Genomic DNA, 14,047 nt, shown 5'->3' on the forward strand with positions numbered 1-14,047 from the left:
TTAGTGAAATTTGAAAATTTCAGGAATTTATTCCCCTATTTATAAACTGTACCATTTGTTTTCATCTAATTTTATTTTATTTTATTTTTTTTTTTTTATAATGATTCTTTTTTTTTTTTTTTTAAAGATTTTTTATTTATTTATTTGAGAGAGAATGAGAGAGAGCACATGAGAGGGGGGAGGGTCAGAGGGAGAAGCAGACTCCCTGCCGAGCAGGGAGCCCGATGCGGGACTCGATCCAGGGACTCCAGGATCATGACCTGAGCCGAAGGCAGTCGCTTAACCAACTGAGCCACCCAGGCGCCCTGTTTTCATCTAATTTTAATCATGCAAGAGTAACCATATAACCTTGGTTTTCCAGAGGCAGTTCTGATGCATGGCTGTTTGGCCCAACATAATGACTGTTAGTGCTCCTTTCCATTTCAAAATGTCCCATTTTATGTACTTTCACCACAACCCATTCTTGATGATAAACAATTACAAATTTTGTGATCTGAAGTTTGGACTCAATATGCATGGCCTAGCAATAACTGACATGAAAAGCAAAAGTTGTAACAAAAGTTATCACAGAAAGACTACATAAATTGCGATGTATAACCGTTCATCCATTTTAAATGACTCAGGCTTTACAATGAGATAAATTAGAAATATGCAATTACATTTTTAGAGCTCATTCCAATTTATCATCCACCTTTTAATATAAGTACAAATAAATGTTTTATGTGTATTTTTCTCCTTCAAGAGTTTCTATCTTGTTTTCATGCGTATCCATCAAGTCCATAAATTATTTAGCATCTCCCCTTCTTTCTGTATGAAATAATCATTTGGGATTTAAAAAGTACTATACTACCACAAAAGGACTGTTTAACATTGTCATTGCTGTTTTGCTACTATATATTAACAAAAAGCAAAGTTTAGAGCAATGTTTTTCCAATGTAACGTTCTATAACATTCCTTTTTTTTTTTTTTTTTTTTTTTTTTAAATTTACTGAGCCTTATGGAGCAACGACTCAACCTGATTTCAAGAGAAAGGAAAATGTTTGGATATGCCAATTAGTCCCACTGGTTTCAGGAAAAGTATTAGCTCATATATAGTCACTGAACAATATCCCTTAATATATTCAAACTATTTAAATATTAAATATCTTGATTAAGAGTCCATTTTAGTTTCTTGTTAGAAGTCATGAAATTCATTGGCTCTTACAAGGTGGCAGCCATAAAAATGACATATGTTTTATACTTCTTAAAAAAATTTTATAGTCCTCAGCTATATATGGTTTGCCTGTAACATTACTTGTAAGAGTGTGATCCTTCTGCATTTCTGTTGCAGACTAACATAAATGAAGGTAGGGGAACCAAAATGTTTCAAAAACCAAATCTATTTTCATTTTTAAGAAACAACAACCTTTTTTTCTCAAAAAAAAAAAAATAGGTTACTGCCTTGAAACTTCAAGTTCCATCATTTTTATATATAAACACACCTGGATATGATGTTTTTAAAAAAACCACACATACACAAAGGTATATAGAGCTGTAATAAACAAATTCCTTTTATAAACAAAATTTTAACTGAAAAGCCACAGTAGATGGAAAAGAAGAAGAAAGGATATTACTTGGTAAAATCCAGTGACATCTACAATAGTTTTACAGCACATTTAAGCATTCTAGGGTTTTATATCTTCACCTGCCTTCCATTTCTTACTTGCTCCTTAAAAAATTGCCAATTATGAATACAGGTTCTACCTCAAACTCAGGCCTGACTGTGAGTGCCAGAAAAAGCAAAACACTCCAAATTTCTACTTTAATAGAGCGTCAATTCAAAAATGGTTTTATTTAAAACACAATGCCCATCTAAATGGAGGAAGAAAAAAAAAAAGAAAACCAAGCAGCAATACTTAATTATACATAATATTCATTATATGAATGAAGTGTTTTTTAGGATGATATCTAGAATGCACTTGCTCTGTCTCTTCCAATAATTAAACTGACTTAGAATGACACCACCAAAAGTAAGATTACTGTCTAAGGGGCACACACTTACAGTACTGCTAGCCTTAAAAGCAGTAAAGCAAATGAAAACATATCAAATAGCACATGCACATCTTACAGAACTTCCACTGAACTATCAATGGCTTCTATACAATGTGCCTCTTTTCCATAATTGTATTAACAGCTACCAAGAAAGGAAAGATGAGATTAAAATCAATGGTACTGAACTGAATTGTTTGAAGCCAGTGCCCCACATGTGGGGAAAAGTGCATTTAGTTCAGCAGCAATATAGCACAGTGTGAAGATATTGTGCTTAGACGCAGATATTCCAGAACTGAAAGATGTACAAGGCAAGTCAAGATATAAAACCATAGTACACTGTTAAATAACCTTGAAACATACATATATTGCAGTGTTCAAAGAAAAACATTCATTTCATTGTACAAGGCTAGGGAGAAATCCTTAAAGTTACCTATTGTAGTTTATGATATAATAAATACATATCTATATAGCATTGTATATACATATATAGAATGTGTGTGTTTATGTGTATCTTTTTTTTTGCCAAATTATTCTGTTAGTTTTTGTCATTCTGCAATTTCAGGAGTGAAAACTCTTCCAAACTACAAGTTTCTGTTCCCCCAAACTTAAGAAAAGATATTTATACTAGAAAAGGTCTCAATACCCTCCCCCCAACCTAAAGACTCACTTCAGATATCTTGCTTTACAACTGATCAGAGAAACACAATTAAAAGAATTCTAGAATTTTTGACTGTATCTTTTCACTTGCCAGTTGTTTCAACAAGCAAGTATCTTTTAATATTTAAACCAGCTGCTGCAACTTCTTTAGCAGAGGATATAAACTAGATTTCACTGATTAAAACAGAGCAAATCAAACCAAAAGAAAAAAAAAAACCAAAAAACAGTGATTTACTCTGACTGTAAACAATATATAAAATTTAAATCTCAAATTTCAAAATAAGTTAAAGAAAAATTCTACCTTTAGGGCCTATAATACTACAATGATTTGACAATTGGTATGGGGAAAATGTATATAAAAAATTGCAACAAAATTATCCATTATTTTTGCTAAGAGAAAGTATATCTAACTATACTACCTCTGGCCTTTAAATTTAATAACGTCATAATTTGTTGGCAAATGTTTTTAGCAAACTGGCATATCATATTACACAACAGAAAAACATCCATCAAGTTCAGCAAAGAAAACTTATATAAGCCTTTTGTACAGAATTAAAAAAAATCTAAATGGCTATGATTCCTCTATTAGCAGAAACACATAATGCAGTCTTTATAAATCTGCCAAATATATCAATATCTACATAAATAGATACAGATATAGATATGAAACATTAATGGCAGTCTCTTTTTGAACAGTGTGTGGGACCAGCAGATTTGTATCAGACCATGGCACGATATGGACCCTGCATCTTTAGGAACTGAATGATGAAAGAAGGACCCCCAGCCACAATCTGAGGTGGAAGGTGACTGAGTGGACAGTTCTCAATACTCATGATTGAAAGCTTGCTGCAAAGAGCCAGCTCAAAGGGAAGGCTATGTAGATTGGGGTTGTCATTCAAATACAGTTCTTCTAGGTTCTCCAGTGTACCTGTTAAAAAAAAAAAAATCAAATCAATTACTATTTTTTTAAAAAATTAGTTACTATTCTAGAAGTTCAATTGGGCATGATGCTATCCTGGGCCTTATATATACTGAATACACATTTCCTCTTACTCTCTTCTCTTAGTTTTAAAACTCTACAACCATGGATCTTCAATTTTACTGCATATTCAATTCAAGTGGGGCTGATGTAAAGAACTCTGATGTCCAGGTCATGTTCCATACCAACTAAATAATTTCGGAATTTCTTCCTTTATGGTCAGTTTTCAAGTTTGGAAGGCATTTTTTTTTCTTTTTTTTTTTTTTTGTTTTTTTGTTTTTTTTAAAGATTTTATTTATTCATTTGAGACACAGAGATAGAGAGAGAGAGAGAAAGAGCACGAGCAGGGGGAGAGACAGAGGGAGAAGCAGGCTTCCCGCTGAGCCAGGAGCCGGACGTGGGGCTCGATCCCAGGACCCTGGGATCATGACCTGAGCCGAAGGCAGATGCTTAACCATCTGAGCCACCCAGGCGCCCCTGGAAGGCATTTTTTAAATACACATGCTACATCTCCAAAGATTCTGTTTGGGACAACTTGGCACTGGTATGTATTTTTTCAAAACTCCAGAGGTGAGTTTATTGTAAATTGGTGCCTATAATCACTTCCCTGTGATAAACAATGTGATGATCTCTTTTATTAAATAAATTTCTCATGTGGAAGGATTTTTGTTACTTGGTATAAATCTTTCACTGAGTTACACATATTTGGCAATAAGCCAAAAATCAACTTATGTAATAATCTTAAAAAAAATTATCTTAGACGTCTCAGGATACTCACACTTTCTAGGCAAATGCCTCCGGCAATCACATGAGGCCAGATGAATAAACATACTAGAAATGAAGTTGCCTCCCGTGTTTTCAAATTTTTAAACTTCAAAATTTGTAATATTTGATAGTGGTAGGCAGAAGACTAATGAAAATAATGGCTACCAAGGCAACGGATGTTTACATTTAAAATTTTAACTATGAGGGCGCCTGGGTGGCTCAGTTGGTTAAGCGACTGCCTTCGGCTCAGGTCATGATCCTGGAGTCCCGGGATCGAGTCCCGTGTCGGGCTACCTGCTCAGCAGGGAGTCTGCTCCCCCCTCTCCCGCTCCCCGCTCTTGTGCTCTTTCTCTCTCTCACTCTCTCTCTCAAATACATAAATAAAATCTTAAAAAAAAAAAATAAAAATAAAAAAATAAAACTTTAACTATGAGAAGTTACTACTATTATCCTTACTTCACACAGGTAGAAAACTTGAAGCTTAGGGAGTTTCCATACCTTATCCAAAGCCATAAAGCCAATAAGCAGCATGGCCAGATTTTGAAATATCTATTTTACCCCAAAACCATTTTTTTAAATTAAAATATAATTTACATTATAACTCCAAACCCATTCTTAACCACTAATCTAAAGGGCCTCTGAAACGCATGGTATAGATGGAAGAACACAATACATGGAATTACTAATTTAAGAACTACAATGTGACCTCAATTGATCAATTCTCTTTGTAAAATGGGGTTACAACTTGCACTGCCTAAAATTCAAGGTAGTCACATTGATTATATGAAATAATGGGTATGAAACACTTAGGAAATTTCAAAGTACTGTTAAATATTAATTTAATCAAATATTAAAATTAATCCTAAAACCTCGTGAGGAAATGTTCTTTTGGCATAAGACATTATTAGCTTAATTCAAGCTTGTGTAATTTTTAAACGGAAGAAATAGAACTCTTCTGAAATAAAGTTAAACGTATTGGAAATAGAAGTAGGCTAAAATATTCTCAAATGCAATATTAACACCCCATGAGGAAACCTAACCAAAACCAACTATCCAACCAACCAACTACTTGGTACTCTACTCAAAAAAAAAAAAAAAAAAGAGAGAGAGAGAGAATCTTGACTCTGAGGTAATATCAGGTGACAAAAACAGATCTGTCCTATTTATCTGAAATACTGCTTGAACACACAAGAGCAAATTAGTACAGAGTCAAGCATCCAAATGGTTCATACCAATTTCTTCAGGAAGATGAGTGAGTAGGTTCTCTCCAAGGCCTAGATGTGTGAGATTGGTAAGGTGACCAATGCCTCTGGGAAGGGTGGTCAACTGGTTGTTTGTCAAGACTAATTTCTAAAAGATTAACAAAATAAAAGATAGTTACACATATATTTCCTACTATTGATATAAATTTAAAATAATACATCTACTAAACTAATAAGATAAATTAATAGGTAAATTAGATTAGGTAAGAATCACTCAATAAATTTTACTTTCAAAGCGTATCATTTGTTAGCAAGTGAAAAGCAGATAGGTTACATAAACATAAAACTCAGCCCTAATGCTATAATAAAAAATCTCTAAAGAATTAGATCAAATTCGTAAGAAAATTGTGCAGTTTGGAATGTACCCTAAAAACTTTAGTCATATAACTACAAAATCATCAGGATAATGTTTTACCTGTAAATCCTTAAGATAAGCAATTTCATTTGGCAACGATTCCAATTTGTTCTCCTCTAGATCCAATTCTCTTAACTTCCTAAGGTTTCCAAGACCATGGGGAAGCTTCTTTAGAAGATTGTTTGATAATATTAGAACCTAAGAGAAATTAGTGATAGTGTATGGTAACTCATGAAATGGAATTATATATTACCATTGTGTGGCTTACAATTTATTAAACTGCTAATTTTCTTTTTTCTTTTTTTTTTTTTTTAAGATTTTATTTATTTGCGAGAGAGAGAATGAGAGACAGAGAGCATGAGAGGGAGGAGGGTCAGAGGGAGAAGCAGACTCCCTGCTGAGCAGGGAGCCCGATGTGGGACTCGATCCAGGGACTCCAGGATCATGACCTGAGCCAAAGGCAGTCGCTTAACCAACTGAGCCACCCAGGCGCCCAAACTGCTAATTTTCTAAAGAGTGAATATTAATTCTTAAAAAAGTCACCATAGCTATTGGAAATAAAAGAGATTCTATTTAAGTCAAAACTAATGAAAGCAAAAGTTTAATTTTACCCATATAACAAAAAAATGTAAAATTAACTACTTGCACTAAAATTCATAATAGTTAATGGTATTTTGATACTGAGTGGTTACAAATGTTTATCTGACAGGAAACCACTTATTTATTCAAAACCCCTTACAAACCGTCATTTTTAGGGAGGTAATTTCTAAACTGCCTATTTCAATACATAATAGTTATTATTTATGGTATATTTACTACATTGGAAGCCATCCTCTAATATACTGAAGAGAGAAAAAGGTAGTTGAGAAAGATAGTTCCTGTTCTCAGAGAAATTACGGTGGCGGTGGTGAGAGTAGGGAGACTACAATGGGTATGGAGACAGTGAAAAGAACACTGAACGGGAAGACCTACATAAGGTTCTGGCTAATGTTTTATGCCCACCTTTTCCCCCGCAAAGTTATACCACCTATAATAAAATAAACATATGTAGTAAGACCAAAAAAATCAATAGCTATTATTTACTGAGTTTACTACTTGCAAGGCACTAAAAGCACTGTGTGCATTATCACATTTAATCCTAACTCCAACCTTCTGAGGAAAATATTATCATCTTCATTTCACAGCTGAGGAAACTAAAGCTTGGTCAAGTTAAATCTATAAATAGAGATAAAAGTGGAATTGTACCCAGATCTGTCTTGCTTCAAAATTCATGCTTTTTAACCATTATACCTTACTATTTTACCTTACTAAATAAAATAATTTTAAAAAAGAAATTAGATTTTTAAAAACATGGATACAGAGGAAATTTTTAAAAATATATATATTTATTATTAGCAAGGTTTTTCATCAAAAGGATGAAAATTCCAGGGACTCAGAAGCAGGAGAATTCATCCTTGACTAAGGAGGGGACAATAAGACAGATCTTTAATTATGGAAAATAATTTAAAAGGAAAAAAGGGATGAGAAGAGAGCACTCTAGATACTGAGAACAATAAGACTAAATGTACAGGGGCACCTGGGTGGCTCAGTCGTTAAGTGTCTGCCTTCGGCTCAGGTCATGATCCCGGGGTCCTGGGATCGAGCCCCACATCAGGCTCCCTGCTCAGCGGGAAGCCTGCTTCTCCCTCTCCCACTCCCCCTGCTTGTACTCCCTTCTCCCTCTCTCTGTCAAATAAATAAGTAAAATCTTAAAACAAAGCAAAAGACTAAATGTATACAGAGCTAGAAATATGCACAAATTTCAAACAAAGAAAATAATCTAATTAGTTAAATAAGAGCATACATGGGTAATTAGGATGTAAAAGTGGGCCAGAATCATAGAAAAGGTCCTCAATGCCAGTCTGAGGACTCCATAATCATTCTGGTAGACATTAAGTGCAGGATTCTTAAATAGAGTAAAGGGAAAAACTATGTTCTAAAAGATGCTAAATTTTAAAGACCTTTTCTTTCAAAGATACTTTATAGCACTCAAACCTACCAACTTTTAGTAGGCAAGAGCAATTAAGAAGCACTGAGCCCAGATTAAGTTAATACCTCATCATGTTGTATGTTTGAGAGAGCTCTAACATTTCTAATTATGATCTTCTCCCAACAGAAATGGCTTATTTTAACTGGAAACTTTATAAGCAAGATAACTGCAGAAGGGTCTAAGTAGTTCTAAATAAATGCTCTTTCATACTCACCTCAAGAGAAACAAGACCAGACACATCCTCAGGAATCTTTGTGAGCTGATTGGTCGCTAAATTCAATTCTACCATACTGGTCCAAGTTCCAAAATCCAAGGGAAGTGATGTCAACTGATTGTCCTGGCAAAGACAAAAAGAAGTACCCACGGTAGAACCACAAAAACAAAGCTCCATACACACACACACACACACACACACACACACACACACACACACACACACACACCTCCCCTGTGGAAAGAAAATTCTTAAACATAAAACCTTATTCCCCTTTTTGATATCCAAATAAAGAAAAAATTAAAAAGCAACGAAAAATCTAAGCCTTCATAGTTTAACCTTTTTATTTTGAGGTTAATTTGGAAGTTTGTTCCCTATGTGATTATCTGTATTGGATATGGAAAAATACACTATATAGACCAACATTTGAGATTTCAAAGGTCCCAGTGAAAAACAGGTTTTCCCCATTTCACAATAATATACAGAAATCACACAATAAAATGTGGATGCTCGTGAGCACAAGGGAAGAAGAAACATTGAATTACAGCCCATGAGGAAACCAGATAAGCTCAGCAATTCTAGAGACGCTGAGCAATAAAGTACGAGAGGAAAAAGTCTTAAGATAGCAAATTAAATCATTAAAACACTAATTGGTAGTATCCACAATTTTACTTTAAAAATCTGTAAGAGATGGCAAAAATATATTTCTCATTGAATAAAAACAGATGATGAAACAGTGTGATCCTAATTTTGTTTAAAAATTAAGATATAGCTGGGGCGCCTGGGTGGCTCAGTCGTTAAGCGTCTGCCTTCAGCTCAGGTCATGATCCCAGGGTTCTGGGATCGAGCCCCGCATCGGGCTCCCTGCTCCATGGGAAGCCTGCTTCTCCCTCTCCCGCTCCCCCTGCTTGTGTTCCCTCTCTAGCTGTCTCTCTCTGTCAAATAAGTAAGTAAAATCTTTTTTAAAAAAATTAGATATAGCTAGCTACATGCAGAAAAAAATGTGAAATACATGCCAGTGATTCACTATTTTTCTTCCTGCTTTTTCAAATCTACATATAAAATACATTTTCATCGATAACAACTCTTACCACACTGTATTTGTTGGGGCTATTTGTACCAACAGAGGACCACAACCATCTTACCCCTGATGTATGCCAATGTGTTAACAGTGATGCTACCTCTCAAGTGGTAGGATTATCTTATGTCCTTTTTGTTAATCTGTATTTTTAAATTTTTCTGCAATATACATGGATTACTTGTCTCATTTTACACAAAATCATTGGTAAAAGAAATTCCAAGTAGCAAACATCCATTTGAAAACCAAGTTTTTCTTTTATTATATTTACATTTATTACCTATTCATTATAACACTTAAACTTACTAACCCACTAATACTTAGTAGCTTGATAAAGCATTTTCATTAAAAAAATTTACTACTGGTACTTATGAGGAGGAAAATATCAGGTTTCATTCTGACTTTTTAAAAAAAAATTTTATTAAATATCTGTCATGCTATTGAAGAAAAATTAAGGCAAAGCTCTAGGCAAAATTTTATTTCACGAAAACAAGCCTTTCCAAGCCAACGTTACAGTAACATCATATCCATAAAAATGTATCACCAAATGCAAAAACTAATGAACTCCTGGACTGCTGTGTTCTAAGCCTCTTATTACAAACAGAACATTCAGAATTAATACCATTACCACTGCTAAATCTCATATAACTGAAATAATGAACAATAAATTTTATACCTGTTTAAGATTATAAGATTATCTTGAATTCCCACTAGTTCACTTATTATATATCTCTTAAAGAATTATCATAAAAGATACATATATTTATGAACAAGTACAGATGGAATCAGTAAATTCTACATTTAGACTATAGTTTAAAGAACTACAATTATGTTGAAATAGTTCATCAAAGATAAAAGGCTGTAGTATAATACAATAGAAAGAACACTTACACCTGGAAGCAGGAAATCTAAGTCCCCTGGATTCCTATACCTCAGCCATAAATTGGCTATATGGCCAATTAACTTTTCACCTCTGGACCTAAAGTTTGTTCACTATAAATAAAATCACTGGAAAAAAATCAGGTTTCATTTCTTTCCTCCTTTTTTCCTTATTACAAATGTGAAACTCATTCACTGTAGAGAATATAGATACGCAAAAATAAAGATGACCCATCAGAAGAAAATACTGCAAACTGTATATGTGATAAGGGGTTAATATCCAAAATATATGAAGAACTCCTACAACTCTATAGCAAAAGAACAATCCAATTAAAAAATAGGCAAAGGATGTGAAAAGACATTTTCCCAAAGATGACATACAGATGGCCAACAAGTACATGAAAAGATGCTCAACATCACTAATCATTAGGGAAATGCAAATCAAAACCACAATGAGATATCACCTCACACCTGTCAGAATGGTTGTTATCAAAAAGACAAGAAATAACAAGTGCTGGTGAAGATATTAAAAAAAGGGGGGGAGACCTTTGTGCACTGTTGGTGGGAATGTAAATGGGTGCAGCCACTATAGAAAACAGTATGGAGGTTCCTCAAAATATTGAAAGTAGAACTACCATACAATTCAGCAATCCCACTTCTTGGTATTTATCTGAAGAAAATGAAAACACTAACTCAAAAACATATATGCACCCCCATGTTCACTGCAGCATTCTTTAAAATAGCCAAGATATGGAAGCAACCTAAGTGTTGACACATGAATGAAGAGATAAAGAAACTTCAGTACACACACACACACACACACACACACACACACAGGAACAGTATTCAGCCATAAAAAAGAATGAAATCTTGTCATTTGTGACAACATGAATGGACCTTGAGAGCAGTATGCTCAGTGAAATGAGTCAGATGGAGAAAGACAAATACCATATGATCTCACTTATATATGGAATCAAAACAAAACACCAAGCTTAAAGATAAAAGATTGATGGTTGCCAGGGGTAAAGGAGGTGGCAAACTGGGTAAAGGGAGTCAAAAGGTATAAACTTCCCAGTTATTAAATAAATAAGTCACTGGGATGTAAGATACAGCATGGCAACTATAGTTAATAATACTGTATTACATATCTGGAAGTTGTTAGGAGAGTAAATCTTAAGAAGTTCTCATCACAAGAGGGGCGCCTGGGTGGCTCAGTTGGTTAAGCATCTGCCTTCGGCTCAGGTCATGATCCTGGAGTCCCGGGATCGAGCCCCACATCGGGCTCCCTGCTCAGCAGGGGGTCTGCTTCTCCCCCGACCCTCCCCCCTCTCATGTTCTCTCTCTCATTCTCTCTCTCTCTCTCAAATAAATAAATAAAATCTTTAAAAAAAAAAAAAAAAAAGAAAAAGAAAAAGAAAAAAAAGAAGTCCTCATCACAAGAAAAAATATTCTGTAACTATATATGGTGATGGGCATTAACTAGACTTAGTGTGGTGATCATTTCCCAATATACAAATATTGAATCATTATGTTGTACAACTGAAACTAATATAATGTCAATTATTCCTCAATAAAAAAGATCATCCATAAAATAATTACGATATTCAAAGATAAACATATTTTAATAAATTCTGGCTATATGTTTACATATAAATCTATAGCTACTTAATATATAATTAAGCACATTAAGAACAGTTTTTAAAAACTGTGTGGAAAGACAGTCTTGCATGCTTTAACTTTTTTCTACTTAATAAACTGAGAATGTTTCAACTGGTATTAATATTCTTCTAAACTTGAGTATTAATTTTAATGACTTCATAGTATTCCATTGAAGATACACTATTAAAAAATGAAATCTTTATTAGGTTGGTACCAATTAAATAGAAAATTCTACAATAAATATCCCTACAACTATGCTTTTATAGACATTCATGATTATTTCTTTAGGATAAAGTGCTAAGAGTATGCATGGTTCTAAGATATTTGTTATCTAATACAAATTACCCTGAAGTATCATCAGTTTAGACTCCATCAGCAAGTAACAAGTAACTGTTCTCCACACTAACAGAGAAAACACAAATATTAGTATAAGTACTAATAATAGTAGCTTTTCTCCCCCTCAAAACAAACAGAGGCTTACCTTCATATTCAGCTTACTTAACACTTTTGCTCTGGAGAAAATTCCAAATGGGATTTTATTGATTCGATTGTGTTCCATGTTGAGGGAATAGATGGTGGAAAACTGAGATGGACCACCTACTGGATATAACTGGAAGCAATTTCTAGCTAAGGTCAAACTATTCAGTTTCACAAGACTTGATAAAAGACTCTGCAAACAAAATAAACACATGAATTAGAATTGTAACAGGATCACTCCATAGAATATAGAGCAGCAGGCACAGATTCCTCAAAGGGCCTTCAGGTAACAAATGACAGAGACTGGCTGGGCCAGCTCTGTGATGCCTCACAGAGAGGGACAGTCACTACTCAGCTCTAGCTAACTGTTGCCTTATAGGAATGTGGAGCCAATAGAGTTAGATTTCCAGATTTTACAAGAAACAGAAAACTCATGAAATCTCATTTTTATTCCTTGGCTTTAGCTTATTTAGAACACTCTATAAAGAAGGGGCGCCTGGGTGGCTCAGTCAGTTAAGTGTCCGACTCTTGATTTTGGCTCAGGTCATTATCTCAGTGTCATGAGATCGAGTCACTTTGGCTGTGGAGCCTGCTTGGGATTCTCTCTCCCTCTGCCCCTCCCTACTCCCCCCCCCACTCTCTCTAAAAAAACAAAACAAAACACACACACACACACACAAAAAAAACCCACCACTCTATAAAGAAAATATGTCTGAGGGTACGAGGTATCTCCTGAGTGGCCAGGTTGAGAACCTTACAGAGCAGAATTGTTGGCATCACACAGTCCTGAGTCTGTGTCCTGGCTCTGCCACTTGCTCTGGGACCAATCCTATTCAGGTCCGAGTTAATGATCCTCTAAATTATTAAGATTAACATAATACCTGACTCAGAGTAAGCTGTTATTCAGTAATTTAATGGCTCCTTTAAAGAAGATTAAATTCAGAAGATGATAACACTTCCTGATATTATATAATATTGTTTTTCCATATGGTAAAATTTCAGAGGGAAACAGGCATCTATCAAATAAGTATTTACTGCGCATAGTAACCCCCTTACTTCAGCCTCCCACCATGTAACCACAGTGGTAGGCGTTTAGGTATTACAGAAGAAAGTCTGCCATTAAAATGACTAAACCCTATTTAGAGAAATAGAGCACACAGATGGGAAAAAGAAAACAATAAATAACTGTATATAATCAATAATAAATTATATGTAATATGCTCTTGCTATTCAAAGTCTGGTTGAAGGAAGAGCAACATTAGCTTGTTAGAAATGTAGACTTTTAGGTCCTACTCCTACAGAATTGAAGAATCTTAACAAGATTCCCAAGTGATTTGTATGCTCATTAATGTTTGAGAAACACTAGTATAGGCTATAAAATAATTCTGAATCCTCGCTCTATCTTTCAATGGCTTGTGACTTTGGGCAAATTATTTCTCCAAACCTTAATTTATTCATTTGTAAAATGATAATGCCTTATTCTGTAAATTTTAGTGAAGACATTTTTTAAGAGATAAAATACATAAATAGCTTTACAACCTCTAGCATATAATAAGTGCTTAAATTTTAAGTCCCTTCTCTATTTAAATTTAAAGAAAAGAAGAAATACTGGAATAACTGGAAAAGCAGGAAGGAGACTGAGAATGAGCTAGATCTTGAAGG

General features: G+C 34.4%; 1 protein-coding gene across 3 annotated transcripts in view; it reads right to left on the reverse strand.

Moving 5' to 3' along the window:
* Positions 1 to 1,526: 1,526 nt before the first annotated feature.
* Positions 1,527 to 14,047, reverse strand: part of SHOC2 (SHOC2 leucine rich repeat scaffold protein) — a 93,606-nt gene continuing 81,085 nt past the window's right edge. For 2 of the 3 annotated variants that reach the window (XM_036098907.2, XM_036098897.2), the window contains exons 5-9: positions 12,390 to 12,578; positions 8,293 to 8,415; positions 6,110 to 6,247; positions 5,665 to 5,782; positions 1,527 to 3,616 (exon numbers count right to left, since the gene is read on the reverse strand). In XM_036098907.2, the coding sequence (XP_035954800.1) occupies positions 3,408 to 3,616; positions 5,665 to 5,782; positions 6,110 to 6,247; positions 8,293 to 8,415; positions 12,390 to 12,578 (777 nt within the window). In that variant the 3' untranslated portion in view covers positions 1,527 to 3,407. The remainder of the gene's footprint in view (positions 3,617 to 5,664; positions 5,783 to 6,109; positions 6,248 to 8,292; positions 8,416 to 12,389; positions 12,579 to 14,047) is intronic. The other variant, XM_078077122.1, reaches the window with a different exon arrangement.

The sequence above is a fragment of the Halichoerus grypus genome, chromosome 7 (genome assembly GCF_964656455.1).
Source record: "Halichoerus grypus chromosome 7, mHalGry1.hap1.1, whole genome shotgun sequence".
Taxonomy (NCBI): Eukaryota; Metazoa; Chordata; class Mammalia; order Carnivora; family Phocidae; genus Halichoerus; species Halichoerus grypus.